Source organism: Psammomys obesus, unplaced genomic scaffold (assembly GCF_907164565.1).
Source record: "Psammomys obesus unplaced genomic scaffold, mPsaObe1.curated_primary_1811, whole genome shotgun sequence".
Classification (NCBI taxonomy): domain Eukaryota; kingdom Metazoa; phylum Chordata; class Mammalia; order Rodentia; family Muridae; genus Psammomys; species Psammomys obesus.
The window spans coordinates 7276840-7292385 of record NW_026596162.1 but is presented as its reverse complement, the minus strand read 5'-3'; the positions used below and the strand labels follow the sequence as shown (position 1 = coordinate 7292385).

At 44.0% G+C, this 15546-nt stretch overlaps 1 protein-coding gene across 1 annotated transcript in view; it reads left to right on the top strand.

Annotated features, from left to right (window-relative positions):
* Adtrp (androgen dependent TFPI regulating protein) overlaps nucleotides 1–8303 on the top strand; it is a 59939-nt gene extending 51636 nt beyond the window's left edge. The window contains exons 5-6 of the mRNA XM_055595198.1: nucleotides 3052–3203; nucleotides 7701–8303. Of these exons, the coding sequence (XP_055451173.1) occupies nucleotides 3052–3203; nucleotides 7701–7735 (187 nt within the window). The 3' untranslated portion in view covers nucleotides 7736–8303. The remainder of the gene's footprint in view (nucleotides 1–3051; nucleotides 3204–7700) is intronic.
* The last annotated feature ends 7243 nt before the right edge of the window (nucleotides 8304–15546 follow it).

Sequence of the window (15546 nt, the reverse complement as noted above, 5' to 3'; positions counted from 1 at the left end):
CATAAGCCTTATGCTGGAAAGAAACAAAAGCGAAACAAAGGAAACAAAACCTTTTCAGGTCCCTAGGGGAACATCCTTGTTAGTGGACCACCTTAGATGGGACATGGGAGTTAGGAAGCCCTAATTTCATGTATTTAAAGTAAACACTGTGAACAAATTAATACGAGTGTGATCATAGATCCATTTCTGCTTTGGGCTTATTTGATTTCTGCTCTCTGTTCCTACTCTGGTCTGTACTCAAGAAACAGCCACGCAGGCAAGAAGCACTTTACCAAAGCCTTCTGCATCTCTGCCACGTACAGTTCACTCTAGTATTTATTATAATGATGGTATTATTTTGTTACAGTCCATCACATTGTCCATGAGGCAGTGGGAGCAGCTGGACGGTGTAACAGAGTAATGATTCTAGCAGGGCAGAAGTAGGAACCCAGCATCCAAGCGATACTTGCATGACCCTAAGACTGATGCTGTCTATCTCAACTCTGACGTCACAATCTCACCGAGGAAAGTCAGGACAGGAAGTCAAACAGGGCAGGAACTTGATGGTAGGAAGTGAAGCAGAAGCTACTGGGGAATGCTGCTCACCAACTTGCTGGCCCGTGGTTTTCTCAGGCTGCTCCTTGTAGAATCAGGACCACCTGTGTAGGAGTAGCCCCGCCCACGATGGGCTGGGCTTGACCACATCAATCATCAATTAAGAAAACACACCACAGGCTTAACCATAGACTGTTTCAGTGAGGGCATTTTCTCTACTGAGGTTTCCTCTTCAAAAATGACTCTAGCTTGTGTCAAGCTGACATAAAACTATCACAGTGCCCTAACTTGATTTTAATTGTGAAAAAATAAACATAGCAGGAAATGGACCACTTTATTCGATTGAAGTGTGTATTTCAGCGGCATTAAGTATATTCACAGCCATCGGCAGTGTCTGCTCCCCCACCCCCAGAACTCTGAACCCAGTAGACTCCATCTCCCCATCCCTTCTCTACCAGCCCTCATACTTATCATCGACCTTTTCTCTTATGAATCTGACACCACGGCCTCATCCTACAAATGGGATTATATGTGTCTTTCTCTTACCGTAGCACCTTCAAAGTTCACACCTATGTAGTAGCCTACATTCAAATGCTCTTCTTAAAGTCATGTTTTGCTCCTCCATTCAGCCATCAAATGGACTCTTGGGCTCTTTCCACCTTTGGGCTATAACTCCTAATGGACAGAGATCTTTGGGTCCCTGATTTCAAGTCTGTGAGTGTATTACCAAGCGGTAGAGTTTGGGGGGTAGGTGGTAACCTGCCTTAACTCTCTGAAGAACTTCATAACAGTTTTCCTCTGCAGCGGTACAGAAGAGATTCAATTTCTCCATCTCCTCACAAACATGTGTGTTGTGTGGTTTGATTTGTTTGGGGTTTTGTTTTAATAGTAGCCATTCTGTGTAATGATGTGATAGCTCATGATTTTGATCTGCGTTCTCCAGATATTAGTGACACCTGACATCTCTTGATATGATCCTGTTACTTTTTTGTGTTTCTTTTTTTTTTTTTTCTGTGTGTGTGGGGGGGGGGGGGGGGGGGGAAGGATGTCTACCTGAGTCATTTGTCTGTTTCAAATTAGGTTGTTTGGGAGTATTTTTGATTTTGGCAAATTATGTATTCTAAATGTTAGCCTGTTAATATACATATGATTTGCACATATTTCCCGGCATAATGTAGACAGCGCCTCTGCACCGCTGACAGTATCCTTTGATGCATAGAGGAGAGCCTGTGAACTCCATACTCCAGAGCCCCCTTTGCCTCATCCTAGTCCTGGCCCCAAATATCAGCCGTTGTCCACAAAACACCAAACCAAATGTTTTTGAAACACAGGTTTCTGAAAGTTTAAATAAGCACAAAGCCTCATTTTTTCTGTCTGAATTCCTTCGACAGACAGCCACACTGGAATTCCATTTCTCAGGCCTGGCCTATCTTCCCTCCTACAAGAGAGCTCTGCTGTGCTGTCCCTCTGTGAACATGGCCACTTAGGAACTCCTGCCAAAGCCCCCCATGCCAGGCACTGTCTTATATATCTTCCACATGACGTTCGCGAGTAACGAACACACGTTTCACTCCAGTAGCTCTTACAGTACCCAGATGAGGTGGATGTGTTTGGATCCCCCCCTCTACACAGAGTTAATAAACAGCTGGACATAACGCAGCTTATAGGTGGCAGACTGAGCCTTTCGGTCCCAGAATCTTCTTCCAGATTCTACACATTTAACAATTGTAAGCTGCAGCTGAGGCAACATCATCCCTTCACACATATTCTGTGTCTCAAGTTATTCCAGACTTTGGCATCTTCGGCACAGTTGGCTCCCAGCAAACTGCATTTTTAAGGCTTCACTTAGACATCATGGCTTCTCTCCCAGCATTTCCTGTCTTTCCTTTGGCTCACAGAGACAACTTACATTCTATCCTCGTGTGAGTAAGTTCTGAGCCTCCCTACTAACTCTTCCTACCTAGTGCTCGGTCCCTAAGCATTCCTGTGAGCTGAAGTCCAGGGACAATACAGGCATCCTGGCTTCCACTGATGGTGTGCCCCCTCCCCCCTCCTGTGTCAACACGACTTGGAGAGCTGAGAAAAGCTGCACTGTCTGCTTAGGTACCAAAACCAACATCAACACACATTACTCCTTCCACTGCAGGCAGCAAGGTGGATCTCATCTTCCCAGGTCCAGTGTCTCAGCCAGCTGTTAATCTCAAAGAAAGCAGTAATTCGGTCATGTACTCATATGACGATGTGTTGTTGGTCTCTCCTATCCTTTCACCAAGATGGATCAGAAATAGGGAGAAGGCCCACTCAGTCCACGCAAACAAGATGTCTTATTACAAACAAGCAACAATGCCAAGAGATGACTGACTCTCTTATGTGAATCCTTGGGAACAGTTCAGGTGTTGACAAACGTTCTTCGCGGCTGCTTTTCACCTGCTGTCTTCCAGTGTCCCGCTGAGCCTGAGGTGAAAATAGCTTGCTGGCCTCTGTGATTTTAATCTTCTTGGCTTCTTATCCATGCAGGATCCTGTGGCGCTACGCTCAAACTGGAAACTGGGTGTACCCAGTGTTTGCTTTCCTCAGTCCACTGGGTATCATCATCTTCTTCTCTGCCAGTGCCATCCTGAGCGTCAGCATCTACCTGCTTGGAGAAAAGATCAACCAGTGGACATGGGGTCAGTGATTCCCTCTCATTCATAGTACATGGGGACACTTTTTCCTTACCTGTCCTCCACTCTTCCTCAAAAACAAAGGAAAACTTAGTCTGAACCAGAAGACCACACTGCTGGATGCTTTTATTCATAGGGCTCAAGTGGCTCCTAAAAAGCTGGCAGGACAAATGCAAGCTGGCATCCTCTCAGAGAACCCCAAATAACATCTCATTTAACCCAAAGAACAATGTGCTAGGCCCCCTCCCTCCAGCATGAGAAAGAAAATCCTATAAGGGTCTTCTCTCACCTCAGTGAGGCCTTGAGGGACATGAACTGTTAAAATGTGGTTCTCATCCTCAAGTATAAGACAGACTTTATTCTGTGTCAAATATAAATGAACCTGATCTCAGAAACATGGATTCAGGTTGCCCCGAATGAAAAAGTTACATGAAGCCTGGCATGGTGGTGCACACCTGTAATCTCAGCACTCTGGGAGGCAGAGGCAGGTGGTTCTCTGTGAATTCAAGGCCAGCCTGGTTTACAAAGTGAGTCCAGGACAGCCAAGGTTACACTCTGTGTCAAAAAACCAAACCAAACCAACCAAACAACCAACCAACCAACCAACCAAACAAACAAACAAAAATTACATGAGCTTACATAGTCACAGAACAAAGGACAGTCACACATCAATGCATTTAACCAAATACTGATGGACTGACTGATGGGGACAGCAGGTAGGGGAGTCCATGTAGGGGTGCTACAGCAGAATGGGGAAACTCTGCTATAGGTTTCAGATATTATCTGATGACACTTAGCTTTGGGGACAGTGAAAATCAATTGTCTGCCAAGTTAATCCATTTCAAAGGACAGTCAAAAGAGACAGTGATAGGCCAGATACAGAGGTAGGCAACAAACAGCTATCAAAGGGAGTGAAGATGTCCAGAATCATTTTGGTGCAACATTTCTGAAATTTGCGGGTGATGTTTTATGTTTTAATTCTGCAAGGAGACACAGAGAAACTCCGCCCTGGTTGGTTTACAAACACCTCCTTCCCATTCAGCCACTTTTCCATTAAACAAAAATAGCATTTCCTGGCCATTCTCTGAGTTCTTAAGAAGTATAAATTTGTGGGTACAAAGAGCAGGCAGTCCCCATGGGCCCGGAGTGAGTTACTTCTGAGGAGAGGCTGAGACCTCAGAGAAAGATGTTCAACTTGGATTTGTCACACTTAGTTCTCTTGGAAGATTTAGTTCATGAAAATCTTATGGGAGTGTTTCTGGGAAATTAAACGTTTAAATGAGATGCTATGCAAAGTAACTCAAATGCAAAACCAAAAAAATGAAAAACCAACCTCTTAAAACCAATATTTCAATCCAGGATTCCAATCCACAGGGAATTATGGGGGAGGGAGGGATTGGGATTTCAAATGTATAGCATCTAATTCTAATAAATTGGGGGCACTTGAATTTCTGAGTAAGGATTTTCTTTCTTTTTTTCTTTCTTTCTATCTATCTATGGTCTATCTATTTATTGGTTTTTCAAGACAGGGTTTCTTTGTGTAGCCCTGGTTATCCTGAAACTCTCTCTGTAGACCAGGCTGGCCTCAAATTTTCAGAGATCCACCTGCCTCTGCCTCCCCAGTACTGGGATTAAAGGCATGCTCTACCACACTAGATTAAGATTTCTGACTTTCAAAAAAATCTGTATTTTAAAAAAGAAAACAGGAGGGAGAAAGGGAAGGAAAGAGGGGCACTAATCTATTTGAAACAGGATGGGTAGAAGTGCAGATAAAGAAAACTAAATTACTAGGAGGTTATCAAGAACAGTGGATTTTTTAAATCTGTTGTATTGAGTTTGACAATGATTGATGTTTTAAATTGTTTCTTTACAAGACTGAATGTTAAAGATCTTGAATTAAAACATAAAGCATTACTCCCAAATTCTAGGGAATCCAACACCCTCTTGCCTCTGAGATCATCCACACACATGGTACGCATGGAGTCACAGGGATACACTGCGCATAAATACAAATAACAAATATATACAACAAATAAACTAAAATCTTGCTGTACTCATTATCTTCAAATCCCCACAGCAGCAAGCTCCCAGTATGCCCCACTGCTGCCCATTGTGTCCAGTTGTGTTCAAGTTGGGTCTCCGTGAGTAGGCAAGCTAACAAAGATACATGCTCTTGTTTGCCAAGAGTGTACACAGGATGAGCAGGATGGAGATTGGTACAGACATTGATGTGTCTCTCCTCCAGCTCTGCATCCGTAAGGAAAAAACCCAGATGAAAAGTCTCCCATACATCAGACTAGAAAAAGAGTTACATCCTGAACAAATTACCATTTGTTGCAAAGAACCAAATGATTAAGGGAGAAAATGCAGTGAGGACTGGCTGCAGTTGAAGCTCCTTCCTGCTTGAAAGGCTGAGGCAGGAAAATGAATCACAGGTTCAAGGGCCAACCCAGGCTACTTTCTCAAAGGAGGTGGAAAGTATTAGAAGAGAAACTAGATCCCTCAGAATTTCATTGGCACCTAATGCTTTTAAAAGACTAAAGCACAACAGAATCATCCGTGTGAACTCAGACCCTTCCTCTCCACTTATACTTTAAGGCCTCCCTAAGCTTACAGAAGATAGCCCCACCCATCAAAACACACAGAACCTTTCTGACTCAGTTCCTACCTTGGTGTTTTTTTTTTTGTTTTTTTGTTTTTTTGTTTTTTCATCTTCTTCTAAGCTTCCTTTTCCTCCCTCTGCATTAACATGGCTCCTAGCCTCCATGGCTTTATGCCCTCACCCTACTCCCAGCCTTTGTCTACCTCACATTTACTCATTTATTTCAACTTATCTCATCCAAGATGGCTGCCTTGAGCTGCCCACAGTGGGCTCAATGGGCTTTCCAAATGTTCCATGGCCTTCCTCTATCTTTTAACCACCAGACCTATCATTTTAGCATTACTGCTTTTGCTATAGTTTTAGGGAGTTGTCCTTGCAGCAGGCTTTGAGCTTCTTAAGGGTTAGGATGCCTACGCCATCTTTGCATTCTCATTCTGCTAGCTCTCCCAGTGACTATCAGAGAAGATGGTTTATTAAAAGGAGTAGGGTGGGGAGAGTTCTCTCTCTAGGTAGGAAGGGAGAGTTCTTACGAAGTGTTCTGAAAATAGCAATCAAGAAAGTAGCTCTCACGGTTGTAGATTATGACGCTGAACCAGGGACCAGAAGTTTGGTGTATAGGCAGGGTGGGGATATGGCATACCTGCTGAAGAACTGTGGAAGAAAGGGGTGCATGTTGGGACAAGCAACACATAAGGCAGTGAAGAACACTGAAATAGCCATCTGCCTTGTGCTTTTCCAAGGTGATCCATTGAAACTCAGGAAATATTCTTCACATTCCCAATTGAACATCTCAGATGAATGTAGTTGTAGATACACAACTGTCAGTATTTGGGAACACATTTTTAGTACTTTGTCTCCCGTTCTGACTCTGGGAGTCATAAAGATATGCATAGTATCTGCAGTCATACAGGTTAAAGCACTTTCCTCGCCACACCAGCCGATGAGCCGCATGTTGGTCTTAAACTCTCTCTAGCCTTTTACAGATATGAAAGAGGATGAAGAAGAGCCTAGAGTAAACCAGTGGTGGATCTATCCCTCTGGCTGCCAACCAGCCGACTTTCCACATTCCCTCCAACCAGAAAGTAGACATTGTTTCCCAGTTAGAGTTCGAAGCGACGTCATCTACATAAGATAGATGACCTATTAATAAATTGGCAGTTTCCATGAAGTAGAGCAACATGGTCAGAGAGAAATATTGAATACACAAGGGAGCCTGAAAATTGCTCAGCTCTGTAAGAATGCAATACTAAAGAGCTATCCCATGCCTCCATGTGCTAGAAGCAAAAAGAAAAACGCTATTTCTGAGCTATTCACAGCATCTAATTTTCTACAGAATAAAATCACTCTTGAATCTCCACACACAGAATTGTGTGGGAAGGTGCCTTCCCCATGTTGCTGAGGATTTTAGGTAGCTCTTCATTGCTGTCAGGAAACACCTAAGACAGTAAATGTTAAGAAGCAGAAAATTTTATATGTACCTCACAGATTTTGGAGGGGGGACTCTATTGATTTGGCTTCAGGTGAAGGTAGCATACAGTTACAGAGCCACAGACGGTGCTTTTTAAAGATCAAACAAATTAATACATCTCACACCATAGAGTAATTTATGGGAACAAAAGCCAAGGCAGCTACCAGCCGTACAAGAATTTCTCCATAACAACAATAATCTAAAAATCTCCCATGATGCTCCACCTCCCAAAAGTTTCTTAGCCTCCCAACATCATCACCTTGAGGCCAAGACTTTAATCATAGTGGATGACTGGAACTAACTCTGTAACAGTAGTGGTTGTTTAGCAGAGTTCTCTCCTTGAGAAACAGTGTTTTTTACTTCCCATTGCTCCAACAATCTCTACTCGCTAAAGAAAAACCTGTCTGAGGCATCTCTGTGTCTGTTTGTACAGGTGCCACAGTGAAGCCAGGGATGAAGAAGGAGTGATTACACACCATTTTCCAAGAGCCATGGAAGAAGGAGCATAGACCTGGTTATCTTTCTATTATTCTCATTATTATTTCTTTGTTTCAGTGGTGGGATAGCATGGGGGGACAGAAAGGGCAGAGATGATGCATAATTTTAATAAAGGAAACAAAGGGAGATTTGCTTGGGATCTCTTGGTTTTCTGAAAGGCTGACATATAATTCCTGGTATCTCAGAATCTGTTGCTTTTGTCTGACTCCGTGGAGGACTTTGTTTCTGACCAAAAGGGCTAAAGAAGCTTGTGTAAACCTGCTGCTGGACCATTTAGAGAATGGGTGTGGGGTCAGGAACTTAGAAACATGCAATCACTTAACCTTCAGGTGGCATGTTGCATACATCACAATAATTGTCGAGCTGGAGTAGCAGAGCAAGTGGGCATCCCAGCATGCTGGAGGCTAAATCAGGAAGGTCATGAATTCAAGGCCAGCCTGGGCTGCAGACAAAGAACCTGTCTTTAAATAAAGACAAAACATGGAAAAAAAAAGTTGCTGTCAAATGAAGACTACTCCCATATTCCCAATATCCAGGAACTGGGCCTTTTTTTTTTTTTTTTTTTTTAATAAATTCGACTTCTCTAAAAACTATTTTTAATAATCTAGTTGTTTTTAGTGATTTCTGACCTAGTCTCCCTTGATTTAGAAGCGTAAGGAAATAAAAGATACTGACATCTGTCTGCCTGTCTCATATAACAGCAAACTCACTGGGGCAATGAGAGTAACATACAACAAATGGTGAGAAGCCCGCCCCTTGTCAGAGCAAACATTTGGGGCAGCAGTTAACAGCTAACCCAGAACATAAGGAGCTGTGAAATGGCTCTTCCATTTGAATACAGATTTGAATGGAAGCACGGATAAGTTCTTGGGAAATCAAAGAAGTATCTAGCTGGAAAGAAGGGTAAATGTGAAGGGGCTGACTCACAAGAACTCATGGACCCTTTGACTTTCCGGGTCAATTTTAGGTCCATTTCATTGCTGTATACTCCTTTACATAGAACTGGGTTTTGTAAGAACAATTCATTTTAACTATATTTACTTCCCAAGAACCTTCCCTTTCCCCCCTTTGTGCAACTCCTGCTCCTTCCCCCCAGCTTACCTTCTGATTTCATCTTCCCCCTGTCTCTCATCTCTCATACACACACACACACACACACACACACACACACACAATTCCATGTATCTATACATAACCTAGGATCCACATATGAGGAGGAAAACACAGTTGTCTTTCTGAGTTTGGCTTATTTCCCTTAATTTGATGATCTCCAGGCACATCCATTTTCCGGAGAAGGAAATGAGGATAAAATTGTATTCTTTTTGAGTGAAGAAAGCTGCATTTATATAAAGATTTTTCATGTTTCCTGCATTTCTGTGTTAGGGCTTGCAGATCTGGGATTACGGCCCTTGGCTGGATTTGGTTTTAATCACCCATATTCTTTAAGGGGAAATGTTGATCATGCTCAAGTGGGTTCTATTTGAATCTCAGGGCTGTTTTTCTCACTAATGGTAGTAGTTAAGCCATCATTCCTGATTCCATCCTCAGCTGTGCTGGTTGTTTTTTGTCACCTTTCCCCCCCCCTTTTGACACAAACCTATATTATCTGCCAAGAGGGAATCTTAACTGAGAAAACACTTCCATGAGATTGGCCTGTAGGCCAGTCTATAGGGCATTTTCTTAATTAGAGAGGACACAATCCATTTTGGGTGGTGCCACCCCTGAATAGGTTATACTGGGCTGTATAAAAAAGTAGGTTGCCAGGCATGGTGGCCCACCTCCGTAATCCCAGCACTCAGGGAGGCAGAGGCAAGCAGATCTCTGTGAGTTCGAGACCAGCCTGGAGTCGACAAAGCGACTCCAAGACAGCCCAGGCTACACAGAGAAACCCTGTCTCAAAAACACAAAAACCAACCAACCAACCAAAAAAAAAAAAAAAAAGTAGGCTGAGCAAGCCAGTAAACAGCATTCCTCCATGGCCTTTGCTTGGCTTCCTACCTCCAGCTTCTTGTCCTTCCTTGAGTTCTACCCTGACCCTCTCAGTAATGGACTGTTGCCTGGAAGTGTAAGCAAAATAAACCCTTTCCTCCCCAAGTTGCTCTCGGTCATGGTGTTTTATCACAGCAATAGAAGCCCTAAGACACGGATAGAAGGGTATCAGATTCAGAAGCCGTAACTGATGGACAGACAAATTCATATAAAAATACAGCCATATCCAATCAAAAATGTGCCAAGCCCGTCTCTGTGCAACCCCTCAGCAGGCCAGGCAGTGAGTACTAAGCCTGCCTCCATGTTGTCTCTCATGGGTATGTGGGCGCAGGGCCCTTATGTAACTGGACTGAGGCTTGTTGCAATGAGACCACTCCAGTCTATGGCTAAGACAAGTCTTAGGCCTCATACTTCCTCAAGGCAGGTCGCAGTAGATCTGTGACACTTCCCATGTGAGTTGTGTAGTAGGTGGGGGACTGTCACCTCCAAGGCTGCCTAGGAACTCTTTCAAATGGCATTTTGCCTCAGCTCCTGTCTGGTGCCGAGGGCGCGCATGTACACGTTCGCTTGGGGCCTGGTCTCGAGTGCTCGAAAGTCAAGTCCCAGCAGACTGAGGCCTGAAGAGGACTTGGGCGCCTCTGGGTTACAGGTGGCTCTGAGCCACCTGACTTGAGGGCTGCAAACTGAACTTAAGTTCTCTGAAGGGCAAGCATATACTCTTAATCAACCACCATGCCATGTTCCCGGTCTCTTTGTTTAAGCCATGGCTACGACCCTGTGTGTTGCCCTCACACCGTGAGGAGAATCCTTTTGAACAGATGCTGGATTCTTTCCTTCCGTTCTGTTCCCTAAAGGTTTTTTTTTGTTTGTTTGTTTGTTTGTTTGTTTGTTTTTTCATTACTGAAATTTGGGGGAACCGATTCAGGCCAGTCAAAGGTATGGAGACAGGTTTGTTGAGAGGCAGCTCCCAGGCAAGTTCCCCTATCTCACAGGTGGAAGTCAGTGAAAACATGTGCCCAGCTAAAGCAAGGGTGTGGTTTTATGAGTTTGGGGCACAGAAGCTGGGATTATGTCCATTTAAGGCTAAAAAGCTGAGCCCCTGGGCAGGCCCTCACGGGTAGGTAGCCAGAAAGCAGGGGCAGGGAGAAATGACATGTTAGTCCCGAGATTTCTCCTTGTAGGTGGGGTTGGGGGGGGGGGGGGAAAGAGCAAATGGGAGTTTACTAGCTTGTGCAAGGCATGAGCAGGGGTTCCAACCAAACAGCTCTCACCGTTATGTCCAGATTAACTGCTGGAGTTTCTAGCCATGAACATTATCTGCCCTCATCCTCTGAGGGTCACCTTCTGAGAACAGAATGATCAGTGTCTGGTGGTGGGGAAAAGGCTCATGTGAGTTGGGATGTGGGCACCATGGTGGTCCCTTGGGGCCACACAGTAGAGGCTGGATAAAAGTGGACACCAAAAAGATCCGTAAGGGGTTATGGAAGTATAGAAGAGTGTGAAATAGTGTGATATTTTTAGCCCACATTGCAAGGAAAGACTACCAGAATAGGGCAGGTGCCAAATACCCTGTTTTGGTTTTGCTTTCTTACTGAGGTGGGAATATGAGCCTCCAGCATTTCTTTTTCCTCCTCCTCCTCCTCCTCCTTGAAATGGGAGCTCCAGCTCCTGCTCACACCTGCTGCTGTTCTTAAGTGCCTGGGGCACCTGGTCTCAGCAGAGGCCCAGGAGCAGTTGTCAGGGTGGAAACTCCCTCAATGTGAAGCTCACAGGGAGGAATCGCCCAAATTTTCCACACCCTGAAGATGACCTGTGCTGCATTCTTCTCACAGGCATCATACACTCCTGTCCCAGTTGAGTCCATTTCTATTTGTGGCTTTACTGTCCTGGCACCAAATTAAACCTTGATGGCAGCATGGCTGGCCACTGTGCAGTTCTGTTCTGACACCAGAAATACCTCAGCCGGGCGTCCCACTGGGCACATGCATAATAAGCAGACAGGTGCTTCTTGGAGCTGGTGTAGTTAAATTACAAGCAACAAGACACTTCTAATGAATGCTGATTAAACATTCATGAAAAGACATATAGCATTTGCTGCCTGCAATGCTATGTTGGAGCCTTAGTGGTTAGAATATGATAATAACAGAAGCCAAATGATGCCAGCAGTCATATTTGAATAGTGAAATTCCTAATCACTCCCATTTTAGCCTTTCACAATACTATGTATGTGTAAAATGTACTGGGTCCCATTTTACAATGAGTTAAACTGACCTGATAGTGGTGAGCTGGTAAATGTTTAATGACCAACAACAAATTAAGCTCCTGATTCATGATATTGGCCCCTTTCCATGGTGTAAACACTCCCTTCAGTGATCTTTTTGAAGCTACCAAGATGTTACCAGTGTTGGCAAGAGGTGTGCTCCACCCGTTGGTCCCAGAGAGACTGCTTCCAGAGGACTTCTGGATCCAGAGGAGGTTGGATGGGACAGAAGTAGCTTGTAGGTCCAAGTTCACATGGATAGCTGACTTCCCAGTCCACTTCCTTCCCTTCTTATTGCTGAGCAAAATGGCAATGCTATTAAAAAGAAAACGGATCCCACCTTGCAGTGCTAGACAGGAGGTATGTGTATGGGAGGGGGACACCCTCTCAGTCCCAACCCCACACCTGATTCTGATTGGCCCATACCCAAGCCATGTCTCCAGGTCACTCTCACAAGGGAAACCAGTTCTGAGTTTGAGTAAATACTTCCTGGCTGTCTAAAAGCAACACGCTCACCTCTTCCTTCCAAAGGGTCATACGTTCCACGAGCTATTTTAAGCAACTCTGCACCTACTCGCCTGAACTATTTGTCATAACAGGAAGCCAGTTTCATATGCAACCATCCTCAAACACATTGAGGGGCATGTGGGGAGAATGAGTGGGCTGAAGGAAAAGCTAGGATGCCAGGTCACCTCTGAATCCCTGAGACTTGAGCCTTGGTCCCATCCCAGCATACATCAGCTCTCTTCCCAGGCCAAGACTCAGAATCCCAATTTATTCCATGGCCAGGCAGCCTTGTTTTCCTCCCTCGTGTAGTTGGTGGTGCTTTCTTTTTCTTTTTTTTTTAATAAAGGATTTTGAGTAGGCAGCTAAGCCAGTCAGCTGTTTATTTATAGCTGCAGATTTTCAATGCTGTATAAATTAGAAATCATTGCTGAATGAGGCCCGCGCCCACTCACACACGCAGGGCCCCTATCTGTGAGTCCTTTTACAAGGTTTGGCTGTACACAGTCTAAAATGGGAGAAAATGACATGCTCCGAGTCAAATGACGGAGTCACAGCTAAACGGCAAAGCAGAAAACCAGCAATTATTTTTCCTCGGCACAATATGGGAGGTACGACAGGTGCAATTATCCAATATTATTTAACAGCACCGGTTTGTGGTGTACGGAGAAAATAAAGGTTTCCGTGTCTTGGAGGGAAAAGAGAGAAAGAGAGAGAGAGAGAGAGAAAGAACCTGCCTTGCGGCTCCTGTTTCTGTGGATTAAGCTGTGTTATATAAAATTGAAGCTGGCCAGGATTCTAAAACAAGGAAGCAAGAGCCACCTGGCTCCAGCGCCTCCTTCAGGCCCTAGAGGCCTGCAAGCCTTGGTGTTACTAGGGATTTCTGAGGAAAGACTCCAGCCCAGGGGCAAGGAGTGAACACCTACCCCTACTGAAGACTGAGGGTGGGGGCTGAGTTTACGTCTGTCCCTTTAAGGAGACCTGTCCAGAATTTGACTCCTTCTGACAATGAAACAGCGATGAAGTCCAAGAAAGCCCACAGGGACCCCTTCTGTTTGTTTTGCATGTGAAACGTCTCTATAAGGTCATGCTTTTGAGCTTGATCTCCAGCTGCTGATTCTGTTTTGGAAGGCTGTGAAACCTGTAAAGTGTGGGGGTGGGCTGGCTTACTGGAGGAGGAGGTGAGTCATTGGGGGTGGACCTTGGGGTTTGATGGCCTCCTCCCACTTCCTGTTGGGAATCAGTTTCCTGACTGCAGGTGCACCACTCTGCTCATGACCACTTACTTCCCTACCTCTTTATACTATGAGACAAAATAAAGGCTTCCTCCTTAAAGATGACTCTCGTCTGGTGTTTGGTTGTAGCCACCTCCTCTTCTTCATCCTCCGGTCCCCAGTTGTCTTTTCCTAGGCTTTCATTGCAGCTAATTTATCTGGAGCCACCATTGATCTCTCATAAACCATTTCCAAGCTCTCCTAAAAAGCGTTTTTTTGTTTGTTTGTTTGTTTGTTTGTTTGTTTTTATTTTGTATTAAGACTCCGGAGCGTCTGGTTCTCTGACTGACTATGGTCCCAATCAGTCACACACATTGTTCTGTGGCTTTCTCCACTTGTTGTCTGTTTCCAAAATAGGATAGGGTACTGTAAACAATGGCACCTCAGGCCCTGACGAGAACTAAATTTAAATTCTGACTTCGAAATCAGTTGAAGCTAAAGAAAATAGCAGGTAATCCCAGCACTCAGGGAGGCAGAGGCAGGTGGATCATCTCTGTGAGTCTGAGGCTAGCCTGGTCTACAAAGTGAGTCCAGGACATCCAAGGCTACACAGAGAAACCCTGTCTCAAAAATCCAAAAACGAAAAGAGTTTGCTTTCCTGAGCCTTTATACTTTGCCTGTGCAAATAATATTTTAATACTTTCCAAAATTAGATAAGATTATAATACCTTGCACGCAACTTTAATCCCAGCATTGGAGGCATAAATAGGTAGCTTTGAGTTTAAAGTCAACCTGGCCTATTTAGGGAGTTCTAGGCCAGCCATGGCTACATAATGAGACCTCCTCTTAAATATATATATATATATATATGTGTAAATATATATGTTTACATATATATATGTTTACATATATATATGTTTACACATACATGATTAGTAAGATTTATATGGTGGGTCCAAGTACCTGCTATCCAAGATCCCATCCTGCCCCAATGATTACAAATGTCTGAGGAACAGGTTCATGTTGACCTTTGTTCCCAACAAAGTCTAGTTGTATGCCAGTATAAAACATTGGACATATAAACAGATTGAGGATTACACAGAGTTCCCTAATCTCATTTTCTACTCCCCAAAAAGCTGAGACCACCTCCTGACATTACAGACAATTATCTCATGTAAGATATGGAAGATAATCCTCACCAGTGACCTTCCAGTATTCCTTTCAAATCAATGGTCAAATTACAATTTCTTGTGGCCTGACTTCAAATGGGAGAGGGGCAAGGGCAGGATGGGACACAAGATGGAGTTTTATTTTAAAAAGATGAAGGGCCTTCACCATAAAGATTTCGTGTATGACATTTTTCCCTTTTGGGAGACAGGAACAAATGTCCCCTCACTAAGACAGGGAGCCAAGAAACAACTCCACCAAAGTCTAACTTGTAGAGGAATTTTAATAGACAACATGGCTGCTCGGACAAGAGATCATATCCAAAGATGATCTAGGTTTGTGTGATCTGGTTGGAATGCTCACTGGGTAGTAGTGATGGAGGCACACATCTTTAATCCAGGTGACAGAGACAAACAGATCTGAGTTCAAGGTTAGTCTGGTATAGAGCAAGTTTCAGGTAAAGAAATGCTTAGGTCCAGGTGTGGTTGCATACACTTTTAATCCCAAACAATGTGGGTAAAGTTAGTTTGTAGAAGGAAGCACCTATGTTTGAAAGTGATGTCTAATTGAGTGGCAGACAATGTAATGAATCAGAGAAAGATTTGACAGAATAGAATATGACGAACTCTCACTGAGAAGAGAGGAAA